This window comes from Nelusetta ayraudi, unplaced genomic scaffold (assembly GCF_046127955.1).
Source record: "Nelusetta ayraudi isolate G7.1 ecotype Tasmania unplaced genomic scaffold, CSIRO-AGI_Nayr_v1 ptg000042l, whole genome shotgun sequence".
Lineage (NCBI taxonomy): Eukaryota > Metazoa > Chordata > Actinopteri > Tetraodontiformes > Monacanthidae > Nelusetta > Nelusetta ayraudi.
The window spans coordinates 11887267-11902500 of record NW_027466092.1 but is presented as its reverse complement, the minus strand read 5'-3'; the positions used below and the strand labels follow the sequence as shown (position 1 = coordinate 11902500).

At 43.1% G+C, this 15234-nt stretch overlaps 2 protein-coding genes across 7 annotated transcripts in view; one reads left to right on the top strand and one right to left on the bottom strand.

Moving 5' to 3' along the window:
- Positions 1-4812: 4812 nt before the first annotated feature.
- On the top strand, positions 4813-10753 carry prr35 (proline rich 35). Its single transcript, XM_076034452.1, has 3 exons — positions 4813-4846; positions 6951-8473; positions 9304-10753. The coding sequence occupies exons 2-3, from the start codon at positions 7041-7043 to the stop codon at positions 10145-10147; spliced, it is 2277 nt and encodes a 758-aa protein (XP_075890567.1). The 5' UTR covers positions 4813-4846; positions 6951-7040; the 3' UTR covers positions 10148-10753.
- A 2212-nt stretch (positions 10754-12965) lies between these two features.
- LOC142893654 (myosin phosphatase Rho interacting protein) overlaps positions 12966-15234 on the bottom strand; it is a 45964-nt gene continuing 43695 nt past the window's right edge. For all 6 annotated transcript variants that reach the window (XR_012927732.1, XM_076034447.1, XM_076034450.1 and 3 more), the window contains one exon: positions 12966-14393. Coding sequence is in view for 5 of the 6 variants with exons in the window: in XM_076034447.1 (XP_075890562.1) it covers positions 14322-14393 (72 nt within the window). In the remaining variant the exon portion in view is untranslated. The remainder of the gene's footprint in view (positions 14394-15234) is intronic.

Genomic DNA, 15234 nt, shown 5'->3' with positions numbered 1-15234 from the left:
ATAATGACAAGATTCAAAAAAATGTTATAGCCCACACACGTAAAGCGAACGGCAGAGATGGCCCAATCCGGTTGTGTTTGGTTTCAATTTGGTTTTCAATAGGATACAAGGACTCAACATATGCTCGACCAAACGGTTAAGCAGAATGTTAAAGGATTAAACATCCAGAAAAATCAGAAACTCAGTATTTAACTGTGTGATCCTTTTTCTGGATTAGAACAAACAGCATTTTAAACAACATTATCACCATGAGAAAGAGACTTTCCTTCGTCTAACCACCAGTTCACTCTCCTGCATCTTTTTTTCATCTGTTTCAACCAAAGTGGTGCAGCTGGTGGGGTAGGGAGACCGAACGACAAGAGACACAGTTATGTAAATCTGAAATGTCAAAGCTTCATATATTTAATTGCAAGAACAGATTCAGCAGCACACAGAGACCACTAACATGGCGCTAGTTTGTTTGATTTCATTCAACTGAATTTTCCATAGATTCTTTCACCAATAAGCTCCTTTACAGAGGAAGAAGCATAAGCAAGGCCTGATTTTGAAGTTTCTGTAACAAGTTAAAAAGAACAGAGACGGAATGCCTGGACGAAGATGGCATTGAAAGTTGCGAACAATAGCCACTGCTAATGAAATTAGCATGTACAAATAAAATCTATTATGTATGCTGCTATTTTTTTTGGTGGACTTTTTTTTTAAAAGCTAAAATTCAACACTCATACAATAATGATGTTTTTTCTTAGTGGGAACTTAGATTTGTGTGTGCCAAACTGGTTTTGGCAAGAGTTCTGCCAAACACAATGTAGCTTAGCTGTGTGTGGCTAATGTCACGTGGCAACAGTCTCTGATTTGTGTCTCCCTTATTCCAAACATTTTCAATGGACTCGTTAACAGATGTATCCATTGGGTGAATCCGAACAGTTCTAGGACAGGATATCGCCAAGCCTAGTTGGAAGAAGTCGAGAAAGTTTAGCCCGAATAAGTCTGGAACTGGAGTGGCCTTGAGCAAAACACTGAGTTTCCAACTTGCCCTGGGACTTTTACAGAGCCTTTAAGGAAAAAAGTAAAAAGAGGAGAAAATAATTTTTCAGTATAGCCCCAAAAATATAGCAGCTGTTTCCTGTCTCTCTCACTTTCTCTCCATGTATATTTATATACACTGTCTTTCCGCAACAGTGATGTAAGACCGTTATTAGCATGTTAAAGAATATAATGGTAATTTGCAGTCATAAAGACATATAGGTGGCGGAGACGACCGAGAGGCATGATGTTGTGTGTTCGCCGTGCCGGGGGATGGCCGTCGGAGTCGCTTTGAAAATGAGGGACAGGAGGGGAGGGGAAGGGAGCGGGTGAGGCGGTGAATAATTGATAGTGGCTGAGAGCGATATGAGTTTACTTAATGTGCCCAGCAGCGCAGGCTAAGAGAGGAGCTGTTAGCGATTCCACCTCAGGCCCAAAACTCAGGCAGGGGAAAGTAGGCGGGGTGAGAGGTCGCTCTGTAGTCAGCCACTTCCTCTCGGCCTTCCACTACATCCTGTCGGACGGCGCAGGTGCACATGTGCGTTGAATTTTTATAGTTTATTTTTTAGGTTTAATTTTTTTGGTTCTTAATTTGCATGTGTGTGTGTGTGTGTGTGTGTGTGTGTGTGTGTGTGTGTTCTGAGGCATGTGCACAGCTGGATGTGCCTGTTAGCAGCGCTGCTGCAGCCCTCAGGTTTCTCTCCCTGACTGGTAATAAAGTGCTGCTGTCACACGCCCCAGATGCCGCTCCAGAAGGACCAAACACAAAACTCTCCCAACTCGGTCCCGGCTTCTCCACACTCCGTCTTCTCCCGCGCACAGTTCCTGCCTGTGCGGCTTGGTTGGTCTCAAAGTGAAATATGGATCACTACGATCCTGAGAACATTAAAAATATGGTGAGATGTGTCTGTTAGGCTGTTTAAAGCTAAGTTAAAGAGTGGATTCAAAAGCATATGGTTTGAAACTGTCTTATAATTCCATTGCAAAGAATCATTTTTAAAGAAAATGAAAAATTCATCATCAATTATGCCATCTATATTTACATAGAATATACAAAATGATTTTTGAATATTTGCACAATAATAACAACAACAATGTAAAACAGATTTTTTTTTTCTTAGAAGTGTTTAGTTTGAGTAGATTGTTGTCGAAAAAACAAGCAATATGTGGCACGCAAATAAACAATTGTGATATTATTCTCCAATTATCTCTTTACACAGTTTTAAGTTAAAAATCACAATTGCACATCCAAATAAATCAGCCTCAGACTGTACAAACGTGTTTTGCATCTATTGCAGAAAACTGAAACATAAAGTGAGAAACCACAGGGAGAAGAAAGAAACAGTGTCCAGGTGCAATGCTAACAGTGTTAACACTGGCTGGAAACATTTGGCTCGTCTAATTCTGTCTCCCGTCTGTCTTCTCTGGCTTCAACAGACGTCCTGGGCTCCTCAGGACTGAGGCTGGAGGAGGTCTCCACACTGATGCTGCAGCTCGTCGCCTCACCAGAGGAGCTGTCAGCGTCTCCCCAGTGTGTCGGTGTGCGGTCGGTCTGGGCCCTCGGTAGGATTACTGACAGCGTCTCTCGTGTGCTCCCACTTCCAGACGGAGAGAATCTTCCTCTTTCCTCCCCCTCATTTTTCTCCTCCCTCTTCTCCTCCTCCTCCTCCGTGTCGCAGCGCGATCCCGCCGTTCCCCTTGATTTACCAGACATCCTCTTTTCCCCTGCTGTCACATTTGGTACAGATGGTTAGGCTCTACCGAGCGGCCTGTCAGTCTCCATTTGGCCGCCTGGACGTGACAGCGGCCCTGATGGCTCGTGAAGGGCCCCTGACTTACCAGCACTGAGACACTGACGTTTCTCTCAGCGGGAGGAGGCGGTTCGTACGCATCGCGGCAAGGAAATGGAGTAGATGGAGTTGACCCAGAGAGCCCCAGAACCGGGCCACCGGAACTCGGGGAGGTGATGGTGAGGGTGCTGGTGATGATGAGGATGATAACAATGGAGAAAGTGAGGAAAGAAGAACAAGCGGAGTTGAAATTAAAAAGGTATAGTTGGGGAAAAAAGAAAAAAAGGAAGTATTTAGAGAAAAAAGGAAGGACGCACGCACGCACGCACGCACGCACGCACGCACGCACGCACGCACGCACGCACGCACGCACGCACGCACGCCCCACTGCCACCGTAGCTCCCTGCACACTGGCAGTGATGCTGATGCAGGTGGAGCAAAGAGCAAAATAAACTTCCATGCCCTCTCGCTCTCTCTCTCTCTCTCTCTCTCTCTCTCTCTCTCTCTCTGTCTCTCTTTGTCTCTCTCTCTCCTCTCTCTCTCCCTCCTCCCTTGCTCTCTCTCACTCTTTCTCCCCCTCCCTCTCTCTCTCACTTTCTAAAAACAGTAAAGAGTGGCTGGATTTTTCTCCTTTGAAACATTAACACACAAGTTTACAGTTATTAACCTGCTTTGTTTTTTCTTTCAAATCCATTTTAGTTCCGCATTACAGATATGCAATACTTAATTAAAAAAAACAACAAAAAAAACACATAGGATTGAATAAAAAATACACTTTATATCATAATTGATTCCTCATCAATGTGTCACCAATTACTTGCAAAAACAAAAATCCACATCATCATTTTTGACTTTTACAAGTTTGTCATATTTTCTATTTTTGATGAAACTCTGGGGTTTAACAGTGATGATTATGTGGTTTTGACAGTTGTTTGAAATGTTGCAATTTAAAGATTTTTGTTCCCCAATTTTCCCCACTTTCATCTTTGTGTCGCCAAATGAATCAGCCACTCGCCAATAAGCAGACACGGGATGGTGACATTTTTGTTTTTTGTTTTTTGTTTTTGTTGTTTTCTTTCTGCTGCTAAACTTGTCGCCTCTAAGGTGAAGACCTGAGTCGACGATCCAGAGGAGAGAGGAGGAGGAGGTGAAGGGAGGAGGAGGTGGGGGAGGAGATGGAGGAGGAGGAGAGAGGCTGCTGTATTGTAGCGCCTGCGGCCACTGCTCCCAGTCAATATATATGGGCTCGGCCGCAGCCGCGCTTCTGTTTGTATCGGGACGAGTCGCGCAGTCGGTGCCGCCGCAGAGGAGCGACAGGACGGCCGCAGCGCGACGCAGCGGGACGGGACACACTGCACGGGACTTTGCCGGGACGCTCTGCAGGTGCGGATGAAAACATTTCTCCTCCACTTCCGGTGGCTCGATACGCTCAAGAAGTTCTGATTTGTTATGATTACTTGGTATATTATTTAAAAGTCAAATGTAAACGCTATTTTTCCGTTCAGCTTGATATTTTCGAAAAATAAAATGCTCTTTCTTTTTTCAAAAAATAAAAAGATCTAGTATATTAATTTTGTTTAAATGTATAATAAACGGTATACTGAAACCATTTAATTTCAATTAGTTTATTAAAGTTATCTAAAGTATTATTTATTTTTGATATACATGTATATTTTAAACTGCATTGCAATCAATTATATATTCACTGTCATTCTAATAGCTGCACATCCCAGAGAAAAAAATCTGTTAATTCTTCACCAAACTCATTCTTTTTCATTCAGTCTCATTTCCTGATCAGATTTTAAGGTGCATGGGTTTAATACACTTAATCATTTAGCTTAAAAAAAAAAATGTTTACCTCTTTGTAGCTACAATTGATCTAAAGTTAAAAGGGTTTTGAAAAAATGTAATGTTGTATATTTATCAGAATGATTTGCTTTTGACTTTTTTAAACTGCATCATGAATTTGAGTAAATGACATTTGTGTTCTCCTTATTTCCAGACGAGCAGCGTGTCATCCAAAAGCATCTTCTGTAAGTAAACTCTTTAATTTACAGTTTACATAAAGACCTGCAGCTCCATTTTCTTTCCATGGGCTACTTGTATTCTCCCGCCGCATTGACTGTGAGCGCTGCGGTCACTGCTCCATGTAACTTGTCAAACCTTTTAATGCGGCGAGCCTTCCGATTTGCAACAGTAGTCAATCAAGTGGTTGGGTTTTGTTTTCAGTGGTAAAAGCTTAAAACAAGACCGCAGGGCTGGGATACGGGAGGGGTGGGGGGTCGGGGGAGGCAAAGTGAGCAGTCAGTAGGGAGGCAGAGCAGAGCAGAGCAGAGGCCAAAAGAGGGGGAAAAAAATTAGTGTAAAATGATTTTTATTGATCGGAGCATCGCAGCAGCTGTTAGGCTCCATTATGAGCTCCCAGGTCGGGTCAGAGGCCCCTGGGGGCCCGACAAGGGAGCCAATCAATTGGTGGAACGCTCGCTGACACGGGCCACTTCTGTGGGGTCCAGTTGGCCGATCAGATCAGCCTGTCACCCCGTCTCACTCTCACACTCACCGCCTCTTTCATCACAAACGTGCTGCAACTTTTATAGATGAGCTTGTCTCCCTCTGCTCAATATAACCGTCCATCAGTCACCTGCTCGCACCACTGCTGGTTCACTAGAACTTTGTCATGGGCTGTCTGCTTGGGACACATTAAAAAAAAAAGAGAGATAAAGTTCATTTTTACTCGCGTTTTGGAGAATCACACGCACACACTTTTGTCTGTGTGTGAGACCCTCGAGGGGAAAGACAAAATAGAAGGCCGAGAGCAGAGCGTTTCAAACGGAGGAGCTCCGTCCTCGTGGCGTCTTCATCTTCCTCCCGAGGCACCACCCGACGGCCTGGCTTAGAGAGGGAGAAGATCACAAAGTGTTGATGGTCTGAGAGATGAAAAAAAGTGTTTTTTTTTTTTTTTTATTGAAGTGCATTTGAATTAATTTGCAGCATTTTAGAGAAGATGAGATTTAAGAAAATTACTTTGAAGAGGAGGAAGAGGAATAAACTACTATAAAAGCAAAAAGTTGGTGTACAAGGTGTCTGAAACATATTTTAGAGAGAAAGAGAGAAAATAGTTGTAAAATGTTATATTCCAAATAAGTCAAAACAAACAAAAAAAAATTGTTTCCATTCTTGCACAAAGCAAAACCTCACAACAGATTTTCTTCTATCTGTTAGTTAAACGTCAGAACTGTAAAAGGTAGTGAGGGTCACACGGAGCAGAAAAGAGCAGTTGAACTTGAGTCGTCGCTGTGTCCTGACCCAGATCTCAGCCTCGGCACTAATGACTCCCTGAAGGCGCGACGCCAGGCCCTCATTAGGCACCAGGACTCGAACCTCCGGCTGCTCTGCTGCCTTCCTTACGCACCTCCTAGCAGCCTCAACCTGGTGGAGCCTGTGGTCGGCCTCCGAGGCCTCCCAGCCTCAAACCCAAGTGGGCCCTTGTGTGTGAAGTGTGTTGAGGGCCCCCCTGCACAGGTGCAAAGCCCCCCAGTAGTGGCCCCTGGTCACCCACTAGCGTGTACCCATCTAGTTCCTGGGTGAAAGTAATGAGAGGTGGCAGCTGCAGTTAGAACGGAGCAGCGTTGCAGTAGCAGAGAACAATTTGTTCTCATGATGAGAACATGATTGTGGCGTAAATGTGAAATCAAAATCGAAAGAGAAAACTTTATTATTGTTTTTATATTTTATAATTATTGGTATTTCCAATTGTTTTATTTTCCTAGGTCCTATTACAAAAGTGTTTGTTTTGTATCCTGGAATATGTCCCACATAATTGTCCATTAAAAAAAAAATATATATATATATATATATATATATATATATGTATATATATATATATATCACATATTTAGCCCTCTGTCTTCAGCCTCCTGCAAAATTGCCTTGCGTTAGCTTCCTGCTACAAAATAAAGTAAAACTTTACATTTTCGAGAACACATTTTGTAAAAAAGTGCAACAAGCAAAACAAGTAAATTGATTTGCCAATCATTTTGGACTTCACTGGTAGACTGGAGACATTTTGTTAAAATGAATTTTACATTAAATGGATCTTTTGCTGATGTTGATAACTTCCCTTTTGTGCTTGTGCAGGTTCAAGAAATGACCTTTACCCTCCATCCACCAGCATCCACAGCCATTTAAACCGTTCCCAAGAGCGCCCGTGAATATCAAGACCCCATCATGTCCAAGGACGACGCCTGCAAAGTGACGTCGGCCAGCAAGCACAAGGAGCGCAAGCCCAAGAAGCCGCACTACATCCCGCGGCCGTGGGGCAAACCCTACAACTACAAATGCTTCCAGTGTCCCTTCACCTGCATGGAGAAGTCCCACCTGTACAACCACATGAAGTACAGCCTATGCAAGAACTCCCTGTCGCTGCTCATCGAGTCTGACTGGCCGTACAAGAAGGGCAACATCCTACACCCGGAGCAGCTGCGGCCGTACCAGCAGGCGCACAACCACCTCCAACCGGCCGGCAAGGACGGGCTGGAGCAGCCGACTGCCACGGAGGAGAGGCAGCGGCAGCGGAGGGCCGCCGAGGAAGAGGAGGAGGAAGCAGAGGAGAGGGAGAACCAGGTGATGGATGACGATGAGGAAGATAAAGGAAGAGTAGGAGGAGGGGAAAGAGGAGGAGGAGCGGAGGTCGGCGGCTCCACTAAAGAGACCTCGGGCAGCAAGAGTGGCGACCCTGCAGAGGGCGGCAAGAAGAGAAGCAGGCCGCCGGAGTCGGAGCGTCTGATGGCCGACATGCTCTCCCTGGAGGACCAGCTGCTGCGGGCTCGCTCCATGGAGGTGGAGGCTCAGCTCAAACACTACAAGCTGTCCAAGTCGTGTCCGACAGCTCCGGGCCTGCTGGCGGAGCAGTGGCGCCTCTTCGCCTCCGGCCACGCCAAGGCCAAGGTGGAGGGCGCGCAGCCCCGAGTCGGCACCTCCATCCCCTGCTACCCTCCTCCGTCCAACCTGGTGGAGTACCCGGACCCCGCCGGACTCAGCCTGTCCATGCTGGGGGTGGGCTATCCCATCAGCCCCGGCCTCTTCTCCTACGTCAACTCCGCCATCCCCACCGCTGCTGCGGCCGCGGCGGCACAGACCCACGCCCAGCTCGCCCAGCTGCCCTTGCTGGCCTCGGCCACCCAGCTGATGCCCCCGGCCTCCAGCGCCCACCCGGACCGGACCCTCCTGCCCCCACGGCTCTACTACCCCTTCATGTGCGAGCACACGTTCGGCCAGGGCGACGCCGGCAAAGCACCCAAGAGCTCCCCGAACGGCCTCGACGCAGAGCTCCTGTCCGGGTTCCACCCCAGAGTGAACCTGTGGAAAGTCCCCGCCTTGCGGCCGGGAGCGGTTGCAGCCGCAGCAGCGCCCCCTGCTGGCTGGATGTCTCCTCAGAGAGAGTCTTTGGATCAAGGCTACAGGTTAGGGGATAAACAGCAGGCCGTGGCGAAGGAAAGCAAAGCACCCTGGGGCCTTAAGAGGACTGCGGCCCCACTGGGGAACCACGAGGCCCCGGCGGAGAAGAAACCGGCTGTGGGTCTCCCTCTGGAGCTGCTGAAAAATATCCAGACTGCATCGAGCCTCAACATGGCTGCCGACAAACTTCTCGTCCACAGCAGGTACGGTATCTTTTTAAGACTCCTTAATAAAGTGAAACACAGGTACTACCCGAAAAATTAGAATATCAAGTAAAAGTTGTTTTATTTTGGCAATTTAACATAAAAGATGAAACCAACTAATTTTATTGAGCCATTACACGCAAATTGACATCTCAAGCAGTTCCTTGTTGTGACTTTGCTGATTAAGACATTCAGCTTATTAAAACCACAAACCCACAAACATAAATTTTGAGGGGTTTTTTTTAAGCTGCAAGACCTGATCAGCAAAATCCAAAGAAATAAAAACTTGAAATATATTGATTTGCATATTATTGGTTTATATAATATGTCAAATTCACCTTTTAAGCTGAAGTTTGCAGAAATACAACAACCTTTTCAGGATATTCTAATTTTCTGGTTAGTACTGTCGTGTTTTACGAGTTTGATCGAAGTCTTGCTGTGGTGTTATTACAATAAGTGTGGATGAAATGAGAGGCCTTTATTTGTTCTTGTTGTATTGACTTATCTCAATGTAGGATGAATAAAACAATGACAAAAACACAAACACAATCAAGTATCACAAAATTTAGAAGAACAGAGTGCCTTTGCTGTCACTGTAAGAATCAACAGTCATACATACCTGCCTACAAGTTACTATGTTTTTTAACTCATCGTCTGAACAGAACAGGTGCAGATAGATAAAAAAAAAAAAAAAAAAACTTTTAATACCAGACCATTTTCTTCTAAATTACCAAAATGAGCTGTTGACATCTATGCTCTCTAAAAGAAAGACTAGAGACATCAGAAAAGTCCATTGTTAACAAAAATGCAAAACCTTCTCTTCCACCCAGTGTACAGGGCGCTGCTCTTCAGACTCACCCCAGTGAACTGTGGTACAGAGACTCGCTCGCCAGTCCAAACAGTGAGACGTCTTCCCTGCCCACCAGCGGGGGTCACGCCAGCCAGGATCGCAAGCCGCGTCCGCGTGGCGGCGAAGGGGCCTCCGAGTCGGTGGCGGCGCTCCTCAGCGATCTGTCCAAGGCCCTGCAGGAGTACCAGGAGGCCGAGCGCAACATCTCCCACATGGAGAAGGAGGACCTGCCTGCCCAGTGCCGTCTGTGGGAGCACCTGGGCAAAATCCGCAGCGAGCTCTCCCACATCCACCAGGCGCTGGAGCGGACGTCCCGCCACAGCGACGGACCCCTGGACCTGTCGGTGAAGAAAGGCCCGTCCGATTCGGCCGCAGCGGAGCCCGGCGGCCCTAAAGACAACAACACTGAAACGGAGGAGGAAGAGGAGGAGGAGGAGGAGGACGACGACGACGACGATGAAGAGCCTCATGATAAAAGGGGCAAGGAGGAGGAGGAGGAAGAGGAGAGGCTGATGAAGGCTTCGCTGGAGAGTCGCAAGCAGTCGCTGGACCTGCTGATCAAGATGAGCCAGGCGGCCGTGGTCAGCGCCGAGGTCCTGTCCCCGGCTGCTCTGGGCCTCAGGCCTCCTCCTGCCGAGGTCCTGTGGCCCAACAGGACCACCAAGTGCGAGGCCGACTCCAGCGTCCTGGTCTGCCCGGACGGCCGCTCGGTGGTCTTCACCGACATCCCGCCTCCGCCTGCCAGAACCCCCAAGAGACCCCCGTCCATCCAGCGGCTGGAGGCCCAGTGTCCGCCCAGTCCCCTCACAGCCGCAGACAGTTGAACCTTCTCCTCTTCCTCCAGCAGTGACGTTAAACACTGATTGATTTTTTTTTTAAACTTTTATTCTCTTTGTATTTCACAAAAAAAAATCTCAAAATGTTTTGCACCTTATGAAACACACACAGAATGAGAAACATTTATTTAAAGTCTTAAAGAAATGCACTATGGGCATTGATTGTCACACACACAACCACACCATCATCAACAACAATAATTAAAAAACAAAACAAAACAAAAAAAACTTAGAAATATTTAAGATGTAACATTGATTTGTTTACAATGTTGTTACTCTGATATTGCACTGTATATGATGTGAATAAGATCATTGTAAATAAAAGGTTTTAAAATGTAAATGATGCATATGATGTCATATTAGTCTTCAGTATTTTATACTTGATGGCAGCAACACTTGTAAATGGCCAGTCTGCAAGATTTAGTGGTAGCCGGTGGTCAGAATGATTATTGCAAGAACAATATTGGAACAATGAGAATGATCATTTTTCAAATGATGTCACATTTTTCTTACTCATGTGATGTCAGGGCAGTCACCACACTGAGCAAATCCACATTCTGAGTCTCAGCACAGTAGAACAAGCTTAAATAAAAATAAATAAATAAATAAATAACCTTAAATATTAAACAAATGTTAGACACTGGGCTAATATTCTTTGCCTGATTAAAATAGCCCGTGATTGGGCTCAGGAAGAAGCAGCTATTGAAAATGGATGAATGGATGGACAGATGGATGATTGAAATAGAGTAAATAACATTGAACTAAAAACAGAAAGAGAAACAATAATGAACAAAAGTCTTGCAAAAGCAAATAATTAATGCTAATCGCCACATCATTTTTTAATGTAAAAGCCCTGCCGTGTGTGTGTGTGTGTGTGTGTGTGTGTGTCAGCATTGGATTTAGAATGATATTAACGTAGATTCGGAGCACTCACCAGACTTTGTTAGTTGCTTTGTGTTGTTAATGTATTAAAATATCTTTTGTTATTCCTTTATTGAACGTGATTTCCCACTTGTGCCACGGCTCAGGGCCGGGTTGTGACATTATTACCATTGTGGAAAATCATTGTAGCCGACTCAGTGCTTTCTGTGTGGCAGCTCCACCTTCCTCCTCTATATGCACTGACAGTCAGAGTCAGAGGCCTGAAGGTGAAGCAGCTCTCTAAGCCAAAGAGCCACCAGCAGATTCACCTGGGCCATAAAGCCTTTAGACCTTTAGCAGAGTGGGCGGCCACTCTGCTAAAGGTCAGGCTACCCGTGTTGGGGCTGCCTGTGCGGTGCTGCTCACACTTTTCATCATCCTCACAGTGCAGGAGCAAAGGTTAGCTGCCAGGACCTGCAGAAGCCACTGAGGTTGTCAACCCCAAGAGGTCAAAATGTCTCCCTGATCGATCAGTTCCAGTTTTGATGTTGGCAGCAATGTGAGCGCAGTTATCACTGATCATGACCAGTTTTTGAAAAAAAAAAAATATATATATATTTTTTTTTTAAGAAAGCCGAAGTGTCTTCAGTTTTGTGTTTTTGTTTTTTAGTTACATTACACACAGGATACTTCCCGTTTATCTGCTGGCACCCTCTAGCGGAAAGACTGTGGAACTCCAGTTTTCACAATCACGTAAAAATGAAATATAGCACATTTTCTTTTGCATTTTTAAAGAGTATTATTCTATCTTCACTTTTATTCGACTTTAATTTTTCTTGATGTTGATGATGTAGGCACTCACACACATGATAAGCAGGATTTAGAAAATGTCACATCACATGATTTTTTTTTTATTCCTGCAAGCTCGCTAGAATGAGAGAAAGAGGCACATGAAAAATTTAATTTAAGGAGGCAAAGGTGTCTAAAAAAAGGATAAACACCAACAAGCATCATTGAAAGAAAACGTTTTTTAGACAAGTGTTTGTTTTAATATCAGAAATTATTCACTTTATCTGGTTTTAAACGAACTGAACAATTCATTTCATATATTTGTAAATCAGATAATCAGTTTTCCATTTAAAAAAAAAATATGCGTAACGATGGTTTTCACTTTTTCAGAATTTAGAACTATGAAATAAATATTTACAGATATTAACTAGCTAAAATAAAACAAATGAATTCATATTTTAATTAAGTACATAATTATAATTGCACAATTATCGATGTGTATTTTATAATTGAATATATTTCAACCTTAATTTAATTAATGGTATTATTTACACTTTGTTTATTTATTAATTACATTTTTTGGGCACAATAAGCCCTGTATTTTTTTTGGCATTAGGTTTAAGGTTAAAAAAAAAAGGAATAATTAAAAAACGATGAAGGTGGATCATATGCTGTCAAGCAGAAAACCCATGTCATCAGATGTGAAGGTAGATTTACATATAATATTTACCATTTTGTCTGATTTCAATTCATATAATTTCAAATCATACTATTCTAGCAAATGATTTTTAATCCTATTTTCTCAGCCTACATTTATACCATAACCTGTACGCACTAAATACCTCAGTCTCTACCCTGACACTATAACCATTAGGCAAACAGAATTTGTTTTTCATATTTTGTAACCTTTTGAGTGCTGTTACATTGCATTTACACTAAAATATTTAGAAAATCAAGCTACCTTGGTGAATCAAGCAATACGCAGATAAAAATATGATTTTTTTTCCAATACTCAAACTTGTGTCAATTGCTATTCAGTTTGTGTTCCTTTCATATTCCAGTAGTACTGAATAGATACAAAATCTTAGAAATGATATGTATAATATTAGATTTAAATTTTGGTCAGATTTGGAGGGGGGACAAAAATGACCCGAGATTTCCAAACACTTCATTTATTTGATGATATACATTCAAATGAAAATAAAAAATACTCATTTCATATAGAGCTAGTGAGCAAAGGTACACGTTTAAAATAAAACACAGACGTCATCTGTGTGGTTATGTGTATGTGTGGTTTGAATACTATACAGTGTGTATCCATAGCTGCACAGGTTTAATAGATGATCAATATTCTTGTCTCACTGAGGCACGACTAGATTCAGCGGGAGGTCAGGAAGAGGGCCAAGTGCTTAAAGATCGCAGCGTACAGTAAAAACGTTTAATCTCGACACCTAAAACAGTAGGACTTGCAAGGCAAAGCTTATTAGTGTCATAACAAGTTCCACACTAGAGCAAGAAGTTAAAGAGAAACGAGGCAAAAATGATCATACTAATAAATCCAATGTTCAATTCAGGTCATGCAAAGTCCTAAATTCTTGTTTCGTTTCCATTTTTAAACAAGATTCTCTCACACTGCGTCTAAACCAAAGCAAACAAATATCTAGGGTTTAGGAAACTTAAGAAAACTTCAGTATCAATAATAACAAGTTCACTAGAACTGACAGAAGTAAAAGGATGTTTGGTTAAACTGCAATAATTGACCTGAAGTTACTACATCGAAAACCATTCTTTTTTTAAAAAAGCAAAAAAAAAAGTTTCCTCAAGTAGTCAAGTGATAAGTGCAATCCCACCCTCTTCCTCATAGACACTCATTTGTTTTTTTTTTGTTTTTTTTTATAAACTCTCATACATAAGCGAGTGAAGCATCACATTGATTTCCACCAGCAATCAAAACCAGAGTTAATGTACAGCAGATGGCCCAGCAATCGATAGCAAAACCATACTCTCAACACATATCCAGTAGTTATTTACAACAGAACTGGTGCAACTTTAAACACATTACAAATTCATAGATCTAGAAATTGTAACAATAATAAAATACAGCAGATACTTAAATTCATACTGGGAAATATATATTATTCATATAGTGTATTGCGGTCTGTTTTGGCATTCTGAAGGATCATTAAAAAAACGCTGTCGTATCACTCTCAGCTTATTTGACACGTCAAACATGGAAAGGTTATAATATATCTATGATTGTGTGTGTGTGTGCGTTAATAAAGGAAATCTTAAACAGGGCAGAGACAATAAATCTTTTTTTTCATGATCAATAAAAGCCCAGGAGCATGAAAGCAGCAGGTACGGATTGAACATTGACCTTAACATGTATATATATATACATATATATTTTCCCCCATTTCACAAAAGTTTTAAGCCGACACAGGCACGGTCACAACAGTCTGGCCAGACACCAGAGTCAGGGAGGAGGAAGGAAATTCCAGTTTCACCATAGTCAAATCTTTTTGGAATCCTTCGCCTCGAAGAGCTTCATCCGCTCCTGCACAGTTAGTCCCTCTTTCAGGCTCTGTTGAAGATAAAGAGAGGGGATGATGAGGAGAAATATGGATGGGGGGGGGTTGGTATGACAAAAGTTGTGTAGTCTCCGAGCTCGGTGTCAGATTAAGGCATGCTTGAACATGAGATGCACAAAAGAAAGCGGTTACAAATGGATGTGATTATGTCAACATTCAAACACACAGTACAAAGAGACACAAGGAATTAGGTTTTTTTATATGAACAAACGCGAGAAGATAATTAAAGTAAAGAAGAAGTTTTTGTGTTCCACCACTTAATGATTAGCAGGTTATTACTACAACCCTAAACATTTGCTACTGTAAGCATGAGGAGAATTACACGATTAACTATGTTACATATTAAATGACACAGATGAATAAACCACCATGTAGTTGTTATAACAACTTTTTGCTTGAGCCTTTACACCAATTGAAAGTGTATATTTAATGAAAAGGCTTTTTGTGACACAAATTCAATTTTACTCACTTTAAACTTGCTTCAATCTCAAGCTCGTAACTCAACTCTCCAGAAATGAGAAATGTCTCTACCGCTGTGTTGAGCGAAAAAGTCACTTTTCAGAGTATGACCACTGAAAAATATGCCCTTTGTGATGTCACAGGGGGCACGGACACCCCTCCCAGTCAGACGGTGGCACCATCGTCTGAGGCTGGCTGGAGGCAACTTTGTCTTTGTCCCCTTCCAAACATGTGGAAGGTCTAGAAAAAGGCACCAGTCCAGACTGCCTTGGTGTGCCTGAATGTAAACACGGGGCTAAATACCTAAAATACGTTGTTGTTGTTTTTTTTAGAGATGTGTATGTTGCGTAATGCTCCACTGGATTTTGTGATGAA

Bases quoted from the DNA above. Each gene is read 5' to 3' on its own strand.
- prr35 (XM_076034452.1), top strand. From the start codon at position 7,041: ATGTCCAAGGACGACGCCTGCAAAGTGACGTCGGCCAGCAAGCACAAG. The intron at 8,474-9,303 runs GTACGGTATCTT...TCTTCCACCCAG, and splicing joins AAACTTCTCGTCCACAGCAG to TGTACAGGGCGCTGCTCTTC.